Source organism: Zootoca vivipara, chromosome 3, assembly GCF_965207765.1.
Source record: "Zootoca vivipara chromosome 3, rZooViv2.hap1.1, whole genome shotgun sequence".
Lineage (NCBI taxonomy): Eukaryota > Metazoa > Chordata > Lepidosauria > Squamata > Lacertidae > Zootoca > Zootoca vivipara.
Genome location: NC_142586.1, coordinates 81,133,742 through 81,155,450, shown reverse-complemented (window position 1 = coordinate 81,155,450; position 21,709 = coordinate 81,133,742). Strand labels below are relative to the sequence as shown.

Here is a 21,709-nt window from a genome sequence, read left to right as displayed (position 1 = left end):
ACATCCATATATACAGTTCACTTTGATTTTTAACGACTCCCATTTCCCCCAACATGTTCTTGCCAACGTTAAACATTAGACAAGCATTTTGACTTGCCAGATGGAAGTATCCCCCTGTGCAGTTTCGAGGGTTCTCCCAACTACCACCAACCCACTCTTTTGTCCCCACAAGAAGGGGATCCATTGCTTTCCCTTTTGAGGGTACCTCCAAACTATCACTGTTTTGTAGGAGGGATTCAGAGGTATACCAGAACTTTAGGTATGAACAGTTAGAGTGTATAAAAGTTATTTGTCCTGGCACAACTAATCCACTTTAAAAAAACTAATGAGACTTTGTGGTTTGAAAAGTGATGGGGGGTGGGTGGACTGAGAAGTTTGGAATAAACGAATGACTAAAAGGATGGAGAAGATCCCAGTTTGAATCCCTGGCATCTCCAGGCATAGCTGGGAATGTCACTCACCTGAAACCATAGAGACCAGCTATGAGTCAGTGCAGACCATAGACCATAAACTTGGGTCTCCAGCTGTTTTTGACTACAACTCCCATCTTCCCTAGCTAGCAGGACCAGGGGTCAGGGATTATGGGAATTGTCCAAAACAGCTGGAGATCCAAGTTTGGAAAACCTGGTGTAGATAATACTGTGGAAAATCTATCAGTGGTCTGACTCAGTGTAAGATGGCTTCTTATGTTCCTCACACCCATGGGCTGAATGCAGCCTTCCAGTCCTCTTTATTCAGCCCTCCAGCAGTTGCTTGCCTACTCCAAGCCCCATCCCTCTGCAAGTGCTTGTGCCTGCTCAACTGTGGTGATGCATCTTGCTTCCTGGATGAAGGAGGGAGGGGTACATATACAAGCCATTCACACGTGGCCCTCAGGCTGAAAATGGTTTCCCACCCCGGTTTAGGCAAATCAGTTACCCCAACTGTGGACAATGCAGAAAACTGGTTAGTTTAAAATAAAAATTGCAACTTCTGTTCCCTTCTGGCATGCAAGAGGAGAAGGGAGCACACAGCTCAAGGCTTGCCGCAGCTCATGGAAGTTATAAGAAACCATGGTTTCATGTTACATCTGAATCAGACATATGATAGATTTTGTTGAGATGAGTATGGATAGAATAGTACAAATTCAGTATTTATTAAGAAATGAGTATTTTTTTAAAAAGCAAACAAAAAACAGCAATTCTGGTAGGAGGAAGTGCACATGTATGGGAAACATAAAGATTAGTTCAAGAACTACAGGGATCAAAACTGAAATGAGATGAAATGTGACATGAGTGCTGGGGCAGAAGCACCTTAATTGGCCTCACTCCAAAAAAGCTGGGGCAGGAGGCAAAGCTGAACAAGGGCAATTAGTCCTCCAACTAATAATTCAACACACACAGCAGGGAGAAGGATGTGGATTGAGAACCTTTTCCCACAACAAGGGGAAAGAGATGCCCTAGGTCAACGTGGGTAGGCTTTTGATGGGAATTTCATTACAGCTTATCCGGTTTGTATCATGTACATAAACTTGACCCCAACCTCTTTTCTCACCATCAGAAATAAAAAAGGAGGGGCAGGGTGGTGTTATGGCAGCCCCATCCAGAAAGCATAGACCTGTTCTGCTTCTTTTAGTTCCTTTACATCATGCCAGAGTACATGATTAATTTTTATTATTTATTTCAGATTTATAGAATGACTTACTTCAACGCATTTACTTTCATCCTGTTAAGTAGATTATTATTTTTCCTACTTTGTGGATAGAAACTGAAAGCAAGGCCACCCAATGAGTCCATGGCTGAACTTTGATTTGAAACAAGGTCTTCCATGTCTATATCTAAAAATTACCCAATGAGTCACACTGAAGCTCTCTTTTGCATTACAGTTCTCCATGTACTCATCTCTTATCTCTCATCTTAGCTTTCCAATCTAGTAACAGTGATCTCTGTCAGGTACTATTGCAATAGAATAATACATTGCTGAATACAATGCCAAAACAACTTGCAAATACTAGATATATGCTATAGCAAATATGCTAGATATAAACTGAAATTCTCATGCTGACCTCAAAGACTAAGACACACATGCTCTGTCGTTACAATAAATATTTGCTTGTTGCCATAGGTCATTGCATACAGTACAAATAAGAGGGACATGTCTGAAACAGACATACAATGTGCAAATTAAGCTACCAATTCACAAATAGCATACAAAGTAGGACAAAAATAACAAATAAAAAAACCTCATGACAGCTTCCAAAGGCTTTTCTCACTTAGTTGTTCAAATTAGTGAATCTCCTTTATAATCCACTGGCAGTTTATTGTCTGCACTTATTTTTGTTGCTGCAGTTTTAAATAATGCAACTTGATAACATCTGTATTTGGATTCAAAACCACTATATCCTGTATTGACCATGGCATGCATTGGGACACATGGTAGGAAAACAATTTAATTCTGGGATAGGCATCATGCTCTGACAGTGACATTGAAAAATTCTTCCAACATTTGCAGAAATTGTGCAGGGTCAGACTGGCAGACTCTGCAGCAGGTAATTTAAGAAAAGTTCTTCAGCATGCAAGAAGAGGACTGGCAGTTCTGAGGATGACCATCACTGAGATCTCAACATCTGGCTCAACAAAAAGAGTTCATCACAAATATTAAGAACAGCCAAGGAGAAACTACTTTCTAGAAGTTATTCAGTAGGTATTCAGAAATATTCAAACCATCCACTACTAAATAGAGTACACAGGTAGCTGGGAGCTATGAGACAGTGAATCCCTAATGTCAACTTTAAAAGGGGGGGCGGCTTTGTATCCTTATTTCTCAGCTTGTGCAGATATTTCACTCATGCTTTGAAGCTCTTTGCATACAGTTCATTCATAAAGAAGACCTATACATTTACCTTTCCTCCCCTCATTTACAAAGGGAAGCTGGGATATGTCTCCTTTCCCAAAGCAACCTCCACCAGATAGTTGCAGATAGAGCTTTACAAAGTCTGACTCTGCTAAATTTTCTTCTGGTTTCCTAAAAATGGCCTCTTGCGGTAGGGTTTTACTTTCATTAAGCAGCTATTAATGAAAGTAAAACCCTAATGCAGAATCAAAAGGCCTATAACAAAACTGAAAGAAAAGATGAAGCAGGAACTTATTGAAGGGAAAAAATAATTAAAAGCCTATATTACATGCCCTGGAATGACACGACAGACTCTCGGCTCCCCTGTCCTTGTTTGCTCTGGGATGGTAAAACCACCTCAGAAATAATGAACAGTCTCCTTCACGATGAGTAGCCAAGATTTCTTGATAAACCAGACCCCTGAAGTACTTGACAGTTTGAACCCCAAAACCCAGTATAACAGTTTATTACATACAGAAGCAAAGCTCAAGAGATATAGGCATGGTTCCAAAAATTTGGGCAAATTGTGGGTGGTCAGAAAGTCAAAAGCAGCAATTCTAACTGGCTCTTGTTCATGTTACAATTGTCTCATAAGGATCAGTTCCAAAGAAAAGGTCACACCTTGAGGGAACACCCTATGATCAATGTAGGAGTAGCAACATCAGACTCCAAAAGTGTCAATACAGACACACATTCTTGGCACGAACAGGCCTAGTGTGTGGCCTTTGATAGGGAAAATCATGGGAGACCCTGAGCTGAACACACACAAGATGCTGGTACTAAGAGAAAGCAATATAGCCTTCTGAAAGTTGTGCGAACTCTAGCAGGGCTGATAGTCTCCTCTCCATATCCACAGTTCAAGAGGTCAGCGTATACCACACACAGTCTGGTTTCTCTGTCTTCACTTCACTTAAAGAGTCCAAACTTTTCTCATATTACTTGATTAGGGTTTCTGTTCTTCCTACTGAGGCTGACCCCACAGTGTCCCCTACTGGAAGGTGACTGGTACAGCAGTCCAATGCTAAAATAGTATTAACGCACAAGCAAATTACCTGCTAACTTGGCCATTTGACCAGATCAACTTATCCACACAGTCTGGGGAGGCGTTTATCCTCCAGAAGGTTATGCGTATACTTCAGCAACTCATTTCACTGCATGGCTGCTTCCTGGATTGTTCTACCATGTTGCATAAGCTTGCCTTTCCCCCCTGAAGAACAGACTAGAGAAGCACCACCAGACTCCTTCTTTGTAACATCATTTTCTCTCCGACACCATTACTTCCCCCCTATCCGTTATAAACTTCTTAGTTTGGATTTCAGAAAAGCAGCTTGAAAGGTCTTGTCCCCATGTGGCTCTTGGCAGGCTGCGAGGTAAAGTGCTCTGGCTCAGAGTTTTCACAAGGCTGTGGAGGTGCTGCTTAGTGTTAAGCTATGAAAGAGGAGGGCTCAGGTCACATCTGTGAAACGTTAGCAGGGAGAGGAGGCTGGGGGGAAGTAGGTGGCCAGCACAGCATAGCACTATGTTGGGTTTTGCAAGGCCACTTGGGAGATAGGCAGCCATTTGTCTTCAAACCACCTCCACCACACACCGATAACAGGCTGCCTTACAGTCTGCTTGCTGGCGAGGGGCTGTAAAAAAAAAAAAAAAACACCCTACAGACTCAGGCTTCTTGAATAGCTGGAGACAGAGCTTGATAGGGGATTAATCACTTCAGGGGGAGCGGGGGACTGTGAAAGGGAATAAATTAGTTGTGCTAATGCCTGGATATAAAACAGGTTCATGTCTCTTAGCTTCAATCCTCCCAGCACCTGGGGCTTTTGCATCTATTAAAGCACTAACATAAAGCCTGGAGGATTTTCTCCAAGCACTTGCACAAAGAGGCCCCATTGCCCAATACTAAAGCCCCATTAAATGCTGTACCGATAAAGTTCAACCCTACAAAGGAAACCAGTGTTGGATAGTTCTGATACAGATAGTCCTCAGAAGCAGTGAGGGAAGTATAATATTGTATAATACGACCTATTAGTAACTCCTGGAAATGAGGCACAATGAGCACCATCATCAGTTATTTTTGGGAAAGAGTTGGAAGAAGTTGGGGCTCCGGCTTGTGATATACCGTACATTTTGTAGATGTGGTGTATTATAGTCATATGTGCTATATTTCTGTTCTGTTCATCTTAAATACCCATAAATGTGTGAGGGCCAATTAGGGGCCAATTCAAGAATCACACAACTCAACATAATTTCTATAAATGCAAGATTGAAAGCCCAAGATTAAAATCAGATCTCTGTTCTAGAATCAGACAAAAGCAACAGGTCAGTAATATATACCACGCAAAACTAGAGCAACTGCTTAGGCTCAGATGAAGTGATCTGCTGTATCTGAAAAATAATAAGATTTATAGCAAGCCTGTTTGTTAAAACCTCTTATAGTATATCAAAGTTCATAGCTCTATTATGAGGCATGCCTTACACATTTTCACAGACATATAAATGGCTATCCCATTGTCACTTGCTTCAAAGTCCTCTCTTTTGCAGCTGCTTCTAATGTTATACCTATACTTTTCTGTCACTTCTGTAAGAGTGAGCATGAGCAGAATTTTTTTTGTATTTTCACTGGTATTGTCATTTTGGGGGATATTTTCATGCATTTATATGGAATTTATTTAGACATTTCTGTATTTGGATGCCACCTTGTGTTACAAATTTATAAAACTGTATTTAGCAGGATGAATAACTGTTCTGAAGGCAGACATGCAGATCACAGCACAAATATTCTCACTCCAGCTTCCCATTCTCAAATTCTGTACAATTCTTCATCAAATTCAGCAATTCCCAAACATTTAGTGATAGAAATCCATTGGAAGCCGTGTCAAATTTATGGCATTTACTGACAAGCCAAACTGCTTCAAGTGCTATTGCTACTTTCTGGCACTGGAACAGAAAAGCTCATTCACCATTCTCAAACATTGCTATTTATCCTATATAATAATGTTATAAAATCATATTGGGGGGGGGTTGCAGGACACCATTATTAATGAACAGAGAGGGGTGACAGCTGCAATACCCAGAATCCTGTTCAATGCCATCTTCCCTGTCTCCCCACCGCTCCAGCTAGGACTCGACCCTGCCTGAAGGAAGGCTTAAGGATCTGCATATGCACAACAGTTAGCATAAACTCACACATTTCCCCTCTCCACCTCCCCTCCGCCAGAACAAAACAATGTTTCCAGAAGAAGGGGGGGGGAAACCGCCCAAATCCAAAGTTAAACTTTTCTACTCAAGTTAATAATACAGCCTATTATATGTTCTCTTACCATGAAATCTCTATCCGCTGCCTCTGTATTAGAATTGCTGTTTTATATCTTAGAACTGTATATGTCAGGACTGCTACCTTTTAATTAGAAATCCCTGCATTAGGTATGTTTTCCAGGTATATTTTCTGTATGAACCCTGTATGATCCCAACCCACCTGAACCTTGCCCTACTACCACCCTATACCCATTCAAGGACACACGGACAATAGAGGGATTAGCTGGAACAACTTTATTCAAATAAATTGCCATCCTCAACGTAGCCCACCCTTCCATGGCCTGGAGGAAAACACTGCCGGGCGGACTTCCACCCCATGGAAATCGCCAGGAACTGCCCCACCTCTGCACCCATCTCGACTGATTGCCCTTCCTGCCAAACAACAGGGAGCACCATCAACGACAGGAGAAGAGAGATTGACATCTCTCCATCTGAAAGGAAAAGTCATCTCCGCACCCAGCTAATCCGATCTCCCACCCGTCGCCCTTGTCTCCCCCTCCCTCCTAGTCCAGAGATTTCCATGCATGAACAGGAGGGTATATAGGGGGACTTCACCATTTCCCGGGGTTCCTTCCTTCTTTCCAGAGGCAGGGACCCTACAGCTGTAGCTTTGCATTCTGCAATAAAGGGATCAGTTTGTTTTTCCTGACAGCATCGTGTGGTCTCTGTCATTTTCCCGGCGGAGCTGAACTTAGTGCAAATTTTGGAGCTTCCGACCCGCGTCTGTCCTTCTTAAAAGGCAACGCATTTTGGGGTACATTTCTCATAACAATATGGCGAGCCAGCCAGGAGACTCCGTTTAGCCGTACTCTTGGGGCGCCGTGGTTGGGGAGCCCAAGCGCACCCAGCCATTTGCAGGGGGGATCCCCTTCCCCGACTGTCCCTGGAGTTCTGGCCTAACTGGGATCCTTAGCGGGACCACACAGGGAAAACAAACAGGATCCAGACGGCCGTGGGGGTTGTTTTCCAAGATTTTCTTCTCCTGTTGTCGCGAGGTGATCAAGCTTCAGGAAAAGAAGGCAGCGCGCTGCGACGTGAGTATCAATAGGGAAATTGGCTTTTCGGGGTGGGAATTGTCACAGCAATCAAACTCTTTCCTATTTTTCATAGCCAAAAAGCCCAAAGCCCGTCGGAGTCTGCCCAGGCTGGAAGTTTTGCGGCTGCCCTTTCCCTCCCCAAGGCTTGTTGTCCGTCGGAGTTTGCCCAGATAGCGAGCCTTGGGTGACTTTACCTTCTCTCGCCTGCTAGCTATCCCGGGTGAAGACGCCCCTCTGCCATGGCGACCTTGTTAGGTATGACCCATGACCAGAGATTGCAAGTGCGCCCGTTCCCTCTTCCTACTTTGCATTTCCTCAGGTCCGATCTGGCATTGCGTAGGCAAGCGTTCAGTAGGATCTGAGTCTAGAGAGCAAGAGGCAGGGAGATTGCTGTGGCACTATTAAATTGTGGGTGGGAATAAGAGTCCTCCTCGGAGTGTGCCCACTTTCCTAGAACGTTTTCCTAAGGAGACTTTCCAAACCCCATTTTCCCTTAGAGAGCCCTTTAGCAAACCTTCCCAAGCCCACTTTCCTATCGGAGTCGGTCCACTTTCCTATCGGAGTCTGTCCACTTTCCTTAGACGTGCCCCAGGTTCCCCAGGAGTCCCCAGAACCCCGAGAGACCCCACAGCCCCGTCGGAGACTGCCCAGGGCTAGAACTTGCGCAAGTGCCCCTTCGGAGACTGACCAGGGCAAAAATGGGTGCACCCCTGTCCAAAGAGACAACTCTGCAGGCTTCAGGGGAGAAATAAGCCCAAGGAGAGCTTACTTCCCGTCTGAACTCTGATAGACGCCTCCAATTGTATTTAAGAAATGTTTCAGGGTCTAAAAAAAAACAAAAGAAAAAACCAAAACAAAATGCAAGCTTGCTTAAATAATTTTTATGTAAGGGCTTGATCAACCCAAAAACATGGCAAATATTAAAAAGAGTGGAAGTAGTGTGTAAAGGTTTGTTTTAAAGAGGCTGTAGAAGGCCATTTTTTCCTCTCCAAAAGTAAAAAGGGGGCAGGATGAAGGAAAATAAAGAGTAGTAAGTTTGAAAATGCTTGCTCAATGCTTTGAAAATATTTTGAAACTTGAAAATGTTCACTTCATGAGGTGTGCAAATGTTTGGTATTGAGAGAGGCTCCAAAGGGGAGTCTTTCTCCAAGTGACTAGATGAATATTGACTAAAGGAAAATTGAACAGCTATTCCAATAAAGGTGATTTGTTTGTCAAAAGTAGAGCTTCCATAGCCAGGAATTGTCTATCTGAGTCTAGTTTTAACTTCAATTGTGTTGGACAGAAGGGTTATTGTTGGGCTCCCCATATCAGTCTCTTAAGGAAAAAACTCATCTGCTAAAGGGTTCTGTATAAAGTTGGCATTTTCATTCAAATCTTGTGAATCCTGTATCTTAGAGGGTTAGACTAAATGACCTCAGGGTCCCTTCTAACCCCCATTTTAGAGCTATGTGAAAGGCAATGTGTCTGATGTGGTGATGGGTTGAAATTCAGCCCAGCTCTGCTTTCTGGCAAGGAAAGATTATTGGTTTTCAGAGTTGGAACAAGAGTGTCATTGTTGTTTTTATGGAGTGATTATATAAGTTTTTATCACTTTGTCTATTAAGGTTTAAAGTTTAAGCACATATGAAAGTCTTGAACATTTCCCAATCTTTATCCAATCTTAAGGTTTGCTAAAGGCTTCTATATAACGTTGGTACTTTTAATCTTCCCCTTCCTTATTTTTCCCTTAGTACACACGTGTGCTTCCGTGATAGGGCATAGCCCGTGTTTCCTTCCCAGTCAGGCATCTGTACTCAAATGTATGTGTATCCTAAGGGCGGTGATAGTGTTGAGATCCCCATATTTCAGAAGGGGTGGACTAGATTACTCAAGCACTGAAAAGTGACTTTAAACTCTGGTGGCTTAGTGAAATGGCCTGAATTCAGTCAAGCTTTACTCTTTGGTGGAGAAGGATGGAAAGATAGATTTTTAAAGTTTGGCATGAAGAGTTTGAGGTGCCACTTAGAAAGAGGTAGAGATGGTATATCATGCATTGAAAATGAATGTCTGGTGTTTTTTCCCCCACCATATTGTCAGCTATTTTTTAACTGCAAAACTCCAGCCAACAGTTCAAGCACATACAAATTCATAATCAAGCAGAATGAGCCTTGACCATCCCTGTACATAAAGGCCAGAAGAATTAGTCTGGAAGATGGTGAGGCTGAGATGAGTGAGAATGTTGAATATCATTAAGTCTGCTCTGGCCATATTACCCATAGATAAGGGGGCAGGGAATTTAGTCTGCCATGGCTGAAATTGTTTAAAAAAACAAACATTTGCAATTTATGAATTCTGACTGGTCATTTACCCGTACATAAGGGGGCGGGTCATTGTTCCGCTAATGACTAGAGGGAAAGCACACTAATAATAATAATCCACATTTGTGAAATATTTTGAATAAAAGTCTGCACCCCAAAAACCCTGTAGATAAAGGGGGCAAATCTAGATTTCTTTTGCCTGGGGTATGAGATGTTTATATAGTACAGTAAACATGGCTAATTAGTGCCATGACTTCATTAAGTAGTTTAATTTAACCAAACTTTTATTGCAGCTTTCTTATGAAAATATTGGGTTGTCTGGATGTTGAAGTTTTATATATTAAAAGTTTAAGATTTATAAGTCTGCTTCCAAAGCAGCAAGGAACAGGAAATAAGAGGTGTCAGAAATATCTCAGGATACAAAAGCTATAGAAATGGATTTAAACTGACCAAAGAATTTAATTTGACCACTTTTGTTGCTGGTTTGGTGGGAGTGTAAATTGCTGGGTTTCTGTGTAAAATCTAACCTATTCACCCTTCCCTACCTCTTTTCAAATGGTGACTTAGCCAACAGCTGCAACACTTTCAAGTGGTACAATAGATTTCTGAATCACAAACTCTGTACATGCACAGAGGCTATGCCAGCTTGAAGAGAAAAATAGAGGAAAAAAGAAGGTTAAAAGACAAAACAAAAACAGCAACCAAATGCTGAAGGGCCTGTGCCCTGCAGGGGGAAAATTGTTTAAATTTCCTTATGTGTCTTTGACTCCAGGGGTCACTTGAGAAAACAAAAGGGTCAAGTGTTGGACCATCATTCCAAATCTAATATGCAAAATTCTTTCCAGAGGTAAATATCTCAGCACTCCCACTTTGAGTTCATCGCTTGAGTACTTTTTGTTGTTGTTTGTTTCCCCTTTCAACAGGATACTGATTGTGATTTTAGTCAAGGGCTTAGAAAAAAACTCCAGACTATGCAAACCAAGGGTCTGCTCCCCCTTTCCAATGGGTATTCAGGAAGCACCTTCAGATACTTATCTCACATTTGCATTTCACCCCAAGCATTAACTCCTGCATAACCTCCCCCCTTGCAAAGTTCCAACCTAACATGCAAAAATTATTCTCACAGCTTTCCCAGGAAGAACATTTCTAAAGGATACGTGAAGGACTAAACCCCAGTAACAAGTGTCTATTCTTTTCTCCCACAGCAAAAAAAAGGGGAAAAAGGGGGGGGGAGTGAAGAGATAAAGACAGTAATTTCTTTCCTTACAGTCTGCAAAACGAGCTTAAATCCCTACTGTATTAGTTTACTTCCCGCTATAGTTTTATATATTTCCTTTACTTTGACGCTTCTCTTTAGGTTACAAATAATCTGCTTTCATTTATTAAATCAGTTTTTCCATTATGTCTATGAAATTAATCTAACCATACTTGCACAACTTTAGATTGCTGCTCTTTATTTTCATTTGAGATGCTCATTATTAGAAATTGTGTATTTTAGCATTTATTTATTTATTTTGGTTCCTCATATGTCAGTGTTTTGTTTTGTTATATTTTGGGGCATGTCCATCAGTCCATCACGTGGAATGAGGTCTTTCATTCACTGCATCTCCAAAACTTATTACTGATGTTTATTCAGGTACCATCTGTGTTTTTCCCCATAGAGTTCTCTTTTATCAGATAGCACATGATGACTTTTAAGGTTTTTCCCCATTATTTTACCATTCACCTTCAAATCTTTAGGTTACAGTCCAATATTAACCTGTATGGTCTTTATAATGTCTTCATATTATTTGATAATAATTCTTTTTTTTTAATCTGAGATTTTTGTGTCAAGTCCATCTGAAAAAATTGTTGTTTGAGTGGTAATCTAAATATTATTTTGTTCTTATTTTTGATTTATTTTGCATTTCTACTTTTTTGTATTTCTACTCTTTATTTCTGTACATGTGAATGTAACATCTAAGTCATTCTTTCCGTAGTAGTAGTAATAATAATAATAATAATAATAATAATAATAATAATAATAATAATAAACCCCTAGGTAAAGGAAAACAGACTTAGCAGCTAACAACAGTAGTAATTATATAGAAAAAATACTTAATGCATCAAGATTTTATTGTTTGCAGCTTCCCAAGAAAACTCCAGGAGATGTTTTTTCCCCCTTTTTCCCTCTTCTTCCCTTTGGCCTTTGCCCTTTCCTTCTTCTGTGCCCTTAAGTACCCCAAACACTGCCCCTTACAGCATACTCCTTCTACAGATGTTACTACAGACGCAATGATGGAAAAAAAACCTTGAACCCAAATCCTCCGGACCACAAGACTTTTACCTGCAACAACAGACACCAGGGTTTTCAAACTGGCCACAACTATCTCATTCCAAAAGGATATGGGCTGACAAAGGGGGGAAAGTGAATTGCAAGGACATATGCTCTCTTTTGACTTCAGGACTCTGTGCCCTGTTAAGAGTTGGCCTCAAGATATGCAACTGATATATAATTATGTTTTATGTTACGTGATATTATGCAGAAACGTTGACCTATGCCTGACAAGTATATGTTATTTCCACAAAGGGGGGGGGCATTTTTGTGTGTAATTGTTTTCATGTTTAATGTATAGTAAGTTATTGTATGGTGGTATTATTCCTTATACGCCCAATGGAGGACTCATGTTTTCTAATAGATCAGGCTATTGCATAGTCCATTATTGAGATTTAGATCAATTTATGACCACATTTCCTTATCTCACCTGGCACTTTGTAGTGTGCCAGCCTTCTTTTTACCAAGAAGCAGTTTCAGGATTCATGAAACCAGCAGATACAAGAAGGTGTATATGCCTTGATTTACCTGGAATGATTCCTTATAGAATTAAATTGACCAATTTGGACATGTGCCCTTTTCAGAATGGTTTTTATGGGGCTGTATAAATTATAATTGGGTCAGTTCTAATTGGGCAAGTGTATCCAAGGTGCAAGTAGCTTTCTCCCTTTAAGAGTAACTGAGCAACTCCCTACTACAGTGCAAGACCAGAGCCTATAATAAAAAAATCCCATAGAAAGCCCAAGGCAAAGGCATCTCTCTCATGACATGCCCAAACCTGTGGCAGCTATGGTGAGTGCCAGGTGACATGGTCGATATGAAAGCCCTAAGGGGATTCACCAGGGATTGTTGCTGCTGTGCCATGATGGAGGTGTGGGACCAGAAAGCTAACTTTGACACCTGAGAACACACAAAAGGCAAACTCCAAGGAAACTGCATTTTTCAGTCATTGGTGGACCTTCCCGGTAATGTAAGGCATATACCATTTCTTATAAAATGCTTCTCCCAAGCCCCCCTTTGAGCCGCCACCACATACCCCTAGGTTGTGCCAATGTACCACCTGGGAAATGGAGAATATTATGTGAGGCAATGATTGGTTGTTACACAACAATATTGCCTCAGAGAGGGGGCTGTTATAAAATCATATTGGGGGGGTTGCAGGACACCATTATTAATGAACAGAGAGGGGTGACAGCTGCAATACCCAGAATCCTGTTCAATGCCATCTTCCCTGTCTCCCCACCGCTCCAGCTAGGACTCGACCCTGCCTGAAGGAAGGCTTAAGGATCTGCATATGCACAACAGTTAGCATAAACTCACACATTTCCCCTCTCCACCTCCCCTCCACCAGAACAAAACAATGTTTCCAGAAGAAGGGGGGGGGGAAACCGCCCAAATCCAAAGTTAAACTTTTCTACTCAAGTTAATAATACAGCCTATTATATGTTCTCTTACCATGAAATCTCTATCCGCTGCCTCTGTATTAGAATTGCTGTTTTATATCTTAGAACTGTATATGTCAGGACTGCTACCTTTTAATTAGAAATCCCTGCATTAGGTATGTTTTCCAGGTATATTTTCTGTATGAACCCTGTATGATCCCAACCCACCTGAACCTTGCCCTACTACCACCCTATACCCATTCAAGGACACACGGACAATAGAGGGATTAGCTGGAACAACTTTATTCAAATAAATTGCCATCCTCAACGTAGCCCACCCTTCCATGGCCTGGAGGAAAACACTGCCGGGCGGACTTCCACCCCATGGAAATCGCCAGGAACTGCCCCACCTCTGCACCCATCTCGACTGATTGCCCTTCCTGCCAAACAACAGGGAGCACCATCAACGACAGGAGAAGAGAGATTGACATCTCTCCATCTGAAAGGAAAAGTCATCTCCGCACCCAGCTAATCCGATCTCCCACCCGTCGCCCTTGTCTCCCCCTCCCTCCTAGTCCAGAGATTTCCATGCATGAACAGGAGGGTATATAGGGGGACTTCACCATTTCCCGGGGTTCCTTCCTTCTTTCCAGAGGCAGGGACCCTACAGCTGTAGCTTTGATTTCTGCAATAAAGGGATCAGTTTGTTTTTCCTGACAGCATCGTGTGGTCTCTGTCATTTTCCCGGCGGAGCTGAACTTAGTGCAAATTTTGGAGCTTCCGACCCGCGTCTGTCCTTCTTAAAAGGCAACGCATTTTGGGGTACATTTCTCATAACAATAATATGCAAGTGTCTCTGCGTCCAGTCCGTGTGTCCATGGGATTGCGCTACTGCGCATGTGCCCCACGGACAGCCATTGGGACTTGGAGCGCAGAGACACTTGCTCAGAGAGGGGAGCTTGGTGTCCGCTTGGCCCGGCAGGGAGACGAGCCAGGCTGAGGCGGCGAGGCAGTCATGAGGACCGCCCATTCCCCTTCGCCGGGCACTGCTGCTGCTTCTTTGTAAGCCCTGACGGGAGAGATGGGCCCGGCCTCCTCATCCGCGCAAGGAGTGACGCCGGCGGGAGAGAGAATGAGGCAGGCAGGCCGCTGCAGCGCTCGAGCCGGGTGGTCCGGGAAGGGAATTTGTAGGGCCGCTTGCTGGCCTCGGTGGAGGAGGAAAGAAAGCGAGGCCTTCTCCTAACTCCCACCCCATCGGGTCAGTTCTATCCGTTGGGACTTGGAGTGCAGACCCGCCGCTTCATCAGCTCTGCGCATGTCCCCGAGGTTGCTAGAGCAACAGGTCTGCTCTAGCGCCCGTTATTTTAACAGGCTTCATGATACTAGTATAAAATATTTAATCTCTAGAAGCCCTTACTTTGCAGCTTCCATGTTGGTTCCCCATGTCATGGAACCACAGAGTTTGATAAGTACAATAACCACTTATGCATCGCCAAAATAAAGGTGGCACCATAGATTTGCATATAACAATTTAGAAGTATGATGCAGATTTAGAAATATTTCAAACAGAAATACAAGAGCTCTCACCAGAGCAAGACTGTGATGCTCAGTCTACTGAATGCAGATGAGCAACTTCAAAGACCCTGCTGTCTCCTCTTAAAGCTCTTTATCTTTATTCAGGACTTACACTTTACAGCCCTACAAACAGAGGACTATACTCTGCAAAGTAGGACACATGGCCACCCTTACTGATAGGAAGGAGCCATGCCACATGCTACTCTGCTCATGAAGTAAAGGTAACAGATTAGTGTCTTTGAAAAGCAAATTGGCTGTGAGAAGTTCACTAATACTGGCCATAAAGGTGGGAAGGCATTAAATACAAAAACTAACTCATGTACTTTTTGTTGTTCCCTTTTGACTTCTTGTTTGAAACAATGGCTGAGCACAAACACTGTTAGCCCTACAGTAACAAAATCAGCAAAGATTTTTATGTGAAAGATATAAAAATTCATGATACAAAAGGTCCTAAGCTACAAACCAAATCCTAGCCTGAGCACCACAGACTCTAAAGCACCATTTTCTACACAAACTCTGTTGGAAGTATTTAATGAGGCACTAAAAGTAGCTAGAGGTGAAGGAGATGCATTGGATACACAACATGGAATAGTTTAATTCAACATACTGAGCAGTGTGCAATGGGCTCTGGAGAAAAGATTAAGAGGATGAGAACTCAAGAACAGCATATAGGATGCAAAAGAAATGTGTGAAAGTGGGAGAGGTAATAACATTTGTGTTGAGGAGTTAGGAAACTTCAGAAGGGCTGACATGTTCAATTTGCAGATAATAAAGGGTCATATTTGTACAAAACAGCAATCTGTATTCAGTTCTGGTAGTTTTGTTGTGTTTATATGGAAGCAAAAAGTATTTTTAGGAGGGAGCTGTAAGAACAGCATAAATGAGAAAACAATAAGAGCAACATTAATTGTTTTCATTGCGCTTAGGGGCTAAGATATTCACATTTAATAATGAGTGTATGAACACATTCCTCCATTTCCTAAACTGTTACGTTTTCTCCTGCCAAGGTAACAGATTTATCAAAGAAAAGTTTGAACTAGACTGCCCAGGATACAAGGTTAGAGTTAACAAGACCCCATTTAGATAAGAGGCACTATTGGGTGGAAATGGTCTTGCAAAATACTTCAAACCACATAAAAATGTTCCTATCTCTATGTAGCCTTATCTCGCCCACCAGGACACTGGCTGCTGCAAGCCCCTTTTAATGAAGAGAAAACACAGAAAGTTCAAGCAGAACAGGGTGCTGACACAAGACACAGACCAAGCTACCCAGTGAAAGGATGCAACAGCTCATTTTGGTTTTATGTGTTTTATCCTGCCACTGGAAAGGTTGGTATATTTGAAGAACCAGACCATGCACAAATTATATGTATCATGTTTTGTTATGAGAAATAATGTAGCATGTTAGTTTTGGGGCGGCATTTGCTATTTGGTGTGCCTAATCTGATTTTATTTTGTTTTAGCAGCTCTGCTTATGGGGTTCATGCCTTTGTGTGTGTGTGCTTTATTGCTGTATTTAGATTGTTCTCCACTTTGAAAATTATTGTATTGAAGGAAGGCCATACATCTTTTTTTATGCACACACACACCAACAAGAGTGGAAACTGTGAGCTCAGCTTAGTCATGAAAAAGCTACCGGTACGTGGCCTTAGGTAAACTGCCATCATGCTCAGAGTCCTTCCCGCAGTCTAGAATATGGGAATTGTAGACCTACAAACCTACAGTGGGTTGAAACAAGTGTTCTTTAAGCACTAAAAAGCTCCATATAAATGCTTATTGTTATTATTACACAGTGAAAAAGCAGGTAGCACTTCTTAAGTGGGTATGAAAGCTTCACAACCTATTTTCATTTTGCATTTGGAATGTCACATCTTCCCTACCTTTAGGAATATCATGTTCAAGTGAATCCAGGAAGTCAATGGCAGGGTCCAGGTCAGCTTTCTCCAGGAGAGTTTTGTTCTTCAAATTTACAGGCTCAGTGAAATGAAAATAGGAGCTTAATTTTTTAGCCTCCGCCAAAGACAGACCTGTTGGGTTAATAAGAACTTTGCCATCTTTCAATTTACTACAAGCTCACTATCTAATAGACTTATGAAGCATCTATGTGCTGATGGCACTAAATGAACCCACAGAAGTAGATAGAGGCCTCTAGAAATAGGTAGTCTTGCAGTACCATGGAAAATCAGTTACTTTTATGCAGCCCACTTTGAACCAGCAGTTGCTCAAGGGAAATATATTGGTAGCTGGTGCAATCTAAACTGAGCCCTGAAATCAAAGGAAACATTCTTCAAACCACCACCATAACCAAAAGCACTACTTGACTGAGATAAAAGTAAAGGTACCCTGACCATTAGATCCAGTTGCGGACGACTCTGGGGTTGTGCGCTTATCTCGCTCTATAGGCAGAGGGAGCCGGCGTTTGTCCACAGACAGTTTCCGGGTCTTGTGGCCAGCATGACTAAGTCACTTCTGGCGAACCAGAACAGCACACGGAAATGCCATTTACCTGCCCGCCGGAGCGGTACCTATTTATCTACTTGACTTTTTGCATGCTTTCAAACTGCTATGTTGGCAGGAGCTGGGACCGAGCAACGGGAGCTCACCCCGTCGCAGGGATTCGAACCACCGACCTTCTGATCGGCAAGCCGTAGCCTCTGTGGTTTAGACCACAGCTCCAAAATCAAATTCATTCCAGATAGGCCTATGTTGTCAAATGTACAAGGCTTGTCATATACCTACTATAATTAAGGCCCTCCACATGAGGGACAGGATGCTTTACACTGTCATGCATAGTAACATTTCCTTGCATGACTAGCATGACTCAAAGAGCATGAGTGCAAAAAATGAACTGAAATATGGTTTTTTCCTACTTTAGTGCTGTCGTTGCCCCAAGAAGGAACAAATAATAGTTCTGGTTATGTATCCATGGGCGTAGCCAGAATTTGGGGGCAAAGGCAGGACTTGGTTAGGGAGGGCAGAACCGAAGTGATTGGTCAGTTAGTTAAGTATTTCTATTGTTTTAATTTACGCCTACGGGTATGTGTGCATCCCCTTATTTCCCCTCAGCTCACTGTAGCAGCACCAAGTCAAACATGGAAGAAATAACTGTTTGTGGCTACTTTTGTGTTCAAAGACACAGTTATGACTTACATGGACTTACCTTCAAAGTTTCTGTTTTCATGCACAGGTCCCAGTGGTGACTTTATATAGGCACCCCGTGGAACAATACCCACTGCTTTATCTATCTGATCTATTGCAGATACAAGACGGACTTCTTCCTTGATCAAGTTCTATAGAAAAAAGCAAACATTAAGAAAAGCCACCTTAGTTTTGAATACTTGAATGAGAACTGGAACAGAATCATGCACCTACAACCTTAAAATATATATTGCCTTCATCTATCATAGGAGAAACATATGCCAATACATTTATTTTCATTACATGGCATTGGGTCTTAAGACAGATGCTGTTTTAACACACACACACACAGCCAGCTGTGTCAAAACAGGAACCACAGCCTGCAATTAGGTTACAGCAAGATTAGGAAAAGAGGGACCAGCTGTAAGGAGTACAGGAAAGTAAGACTAGGGTTCAACTGATAAGGTACTTAGCACATGTATGTATGTGTTCCGCATGAGACACACACAGAGAGAAGTGGGAAATAAGTATATAGAGACTTGCTGGAATATTCAGCTCATATGTATGGAATACATCTGGGGTGTAGGCCAAAGTCAAATGTGGAGGGAAAGGGAAGACTAGATAACTAGCAGGGTAGTGGAGTGGGGTACATTACCTTTTATGGAACCTCAATGTTTTACAAGAACTGTATAAAAAGGGATAGAGGGAGAAGCAGCTTGGCATCAATCTCTTGACAAACTAGTGAATATGTGGCTGGATTGCTGGGGTGAATAAAGGATAGCAGGTCACCACTGCTACCTCTAACTTCTACAACCTTTCCATTCCAACCTTGGAACATAGGAATTAGCTCTTTTGTATCTTTTCTTTATATGCCTGTGTGATATCTGTATGAAGCTGAGTACAGGTGTGTTTGTGTGTGTGTTTATAAAAAGCTTCTGTTAAGCCTTTTAACTTAGCATTTTGCCTGCACCAAGCCCAGTGAGCTCCAAGGACCAGATAGGTTAAATGGATAAGAAAGGTTTGTAAGAAATTCCAGTTCAAATCTCTGGTACCTAATTCTAAAAAAATTCCTAATATTAAATTCCTACACTAGTAAAAAAAAATGAACCAGACTAAAATGTTAGTAGTCCTATATCATAATTATATCATATTGCTCTGCATTCCTAGAAAACTAGGACAAATGTTTTACTTCAAAAAAGCACAAGTGCAAATTGTGAAAAAATATATTGTGAGCATTAGTGCTGCAATGTACTCACTGTTGCTGCTTCCTCTTCATATGGTCTCTCACCTTCTTCTTTCTTCTCATAGTGTTCATATTCATAGGATGGGTCTCCTTGGAAACGTCCCTTTAGCACTGAAGTCAGTGCAGTAAATTCATCATTAGGAGGTGGCAGAAGGCTCCATTCCACACAATTCAAGCTGTCATCCACACATACATAATAAAAGGGTAAAGCATATTTTTATTGGCAAAAAACTCATGTTTTCAGGCATTTGGAGGTCTACTGAAAGATCTCACAGAAAACAAGCAAGAGAACAGGTGGCAAGCAGACAGAATCCACAAATGGTATGCAGAGATAAAAACCAACTGCCCCCTCATGGCACCACAATGTGTGAAGGAGGGGTGGGGAAGCCACTTGAGATAGTTAGGTAGGAGGAAAGGCAGAATGGCTTTAAATCTGAGGGCCAAACTAAAATAGATAGTAGCAAACTCATAAAGGATCAGGTCAGAATTCCTACCAAGCTAGAGTGCTATATAAAGCAGGGACACGCAAGGGGCGGAAGATGAACCTTTCCTTGCAAAACAACTTTTTTAAAAAAACAGCTTCCTCATGTTGTGGCTCCATGCTCCAAAGTGGCCACTGCCAGTAAGAAAATGGCTTTAAATAGTTACTAAGACTACAATCCAGTACAAATGTACCTGGGAGTATGACACACTGAACTCAATGAGACTAGTTTCTAAATAGGAATGTGCTGTTAAGGGACTGCACTGTGAAGTTCATGGGTCACCTCTTGCCTATGCCATTAACTCTGACTAGATGGCCTTAGGCCTCAGTCACCCCGTCTGCAATATGGAGATACAGTAATGCCTGCAAAGTGCTCTGAACACTCAGAAGTTCTCCACAAGTGTTAACTTTCATTTAGAGTTTAACTTGCCCTCTCTGCCTATGTTGCCATTTAAATTAAAATTAACCTCGCTCCCTCTCTCACACACATTTTTTTATAAGGCATCAGGAGGATGTTGCTTCTAGACCAGGCATCCCCAAACCGCGGCCCTCCAGATGTTTTGGCCTACAACTCCCATGATCCCTAGCTAACAGGACCAGTGGTCGGGGAAGATGGGAATTGTAGTCCAAAACATCTGGAGGGCCGAAGTTTGGGGATGCCTGTTCTAGACATTACTGTCCCCTCGCAACCTGAATTCTGTTCCATTGACATGAACTTAATGTTTTGACTGGATTAAAAAAGTGGCTGTGATTAACTAAGGCTCACCATTAGAATCACAGAACTGTAGAGTTGGACCATGAGGATCATCTAGTCGAACTCTTTAAATGTGGGGAATCTTTCACCCAGCGTGGGGCTTGAACCAATGACTGTGAGATTAGGGTTTCTAGCGCGGTGCTGCGCTGCTGCAAAAAGCTTGACGGGCTGAAAAGTCTGGCAATTGACCCTTTTGGGGCAACTCGCAACACTTCTTAGAAAACAGCGCACCTGTGCAAACCTCTACCTGGGAAGCAGCAGCTACCGTATTAAAGGCACAGGAGTAAAGGGGAGACAGGGACGGACAGCCTGCTGGAGCCATGTCTCCCCCCCCCCTCCCCGCTATTTCACCTGCCCTATTTCACCGCAGTCCAAGGCCCATCTTCTGCGAGCCCAGCTGCCCACCTGTAGAGGCGGCTTCTGGCCCCCGCCCTGTCGGGCCCCACGCCCTCGGCGATGTAGTAAGCTCCTCGGGTGCCCTGGATGCGGCCCCACAGGCGGACTTGCTCGAAGCGGTAGTCCCGGCGCACCAGCAGCAGCGAGTTCCGCAGGGCCGCTCGCTTCTCCGGGCTCAGGCACACGCCGCTGCTCGCCACGAGGTCCAGCGCGTAGGGGAGCGTCTCAGCATCCATGGCTTGGGTGGGGTGGGGACCAGAAAGCGCAGGCCCCGACGCTTGCGTCCCGTTGCCGGGCAACCGTCTCCAAGGCGCCGCGTTGGACGTGAGGTCAAAGGTCGGCCTCGGCCCCCTCTCGGCGTTCGAAGGCAGCTTCTCATCTTTCCCCGCCCCGCCCCCTCGCAGCCGGCCAACGAGTCCAACGCCCTAGAAACGGGGCTTGTAATGAAAGCCGAACTGTTACTACGCTTCCCCGCTTCGACTTGGCGTCCTCCCCTTTAACAGTAGCGCGTCGGGCAAAAGTTCAACAGGCGCAGCTTTTCCGATCTCGCCGCGGCGACGCCGGGATGCCGGAAAGCTTTGCTTGCGGAATTGCTGCCTGGTTAAAAAGCAACGACAATATCTAGGACACCCAGAATAAGAACAGGTGAAGAAACACCGTCCCATGATATGATGCGTTGGATTCTGTCTTTTTCATTAGCAAAGGTTGCAGTGGTGAACAAACAAATGTTCTTCGCTTTGGGGAACATAGGAAATGTACGAGGTTTTCCATGGAGGGGAATTAATGGATCAGCAATTGATCCCCCCCCCCTTTTTGGAAAATGGCAACCCACTCATTCAGCACAAACAGCTCATACCAATAACAAACTTAGTTGATCTCTAAGGTGCTACTGGAAGGAATTTTTAA

General features: G+C 42.9%; 1 protein-coding gene across 3 annotated transcripts in view; it reads right to left on the bottom strand.

Annotated features, from left to right (window-relative positions):
- RSPH9 (radial spoke head component 9) overlaps window positions 1–21,039 on the bottom strand; it is a 28,207-nt gene extending 7,168 nt beyond the window's left edge. For 2 of the 3 annotated variants that reach the window (XM_060272922.2, XM_035108193.3), the window contains exons 1-4: window positions 20,813–21,039; window positions 19,186–19,348; window positions 17,952–18,081; window positions 16,672–16,818 (exon numbers count right to left, since the gene is read on the bottom strand). In XM_060272922.2, the coding sequence (XP_060128905.1) occupies window positions 16,672–16,818; window positions 17,952–18,081; window positions 19,186–19,348; window positions 20,813–21,039 (667 nt within the window). The remainder of the gene's footprint in view (window positions 1–16,671; window positions 16,819–17,951; window positions 18,082–19,185; window positions 19,349–20,812) is intronic. The other variant, XM_088666575.1, reaches the window with a different exon arrangement.
- Window positions 21,040–21,709: the final 670 nt, after the last annotated feature.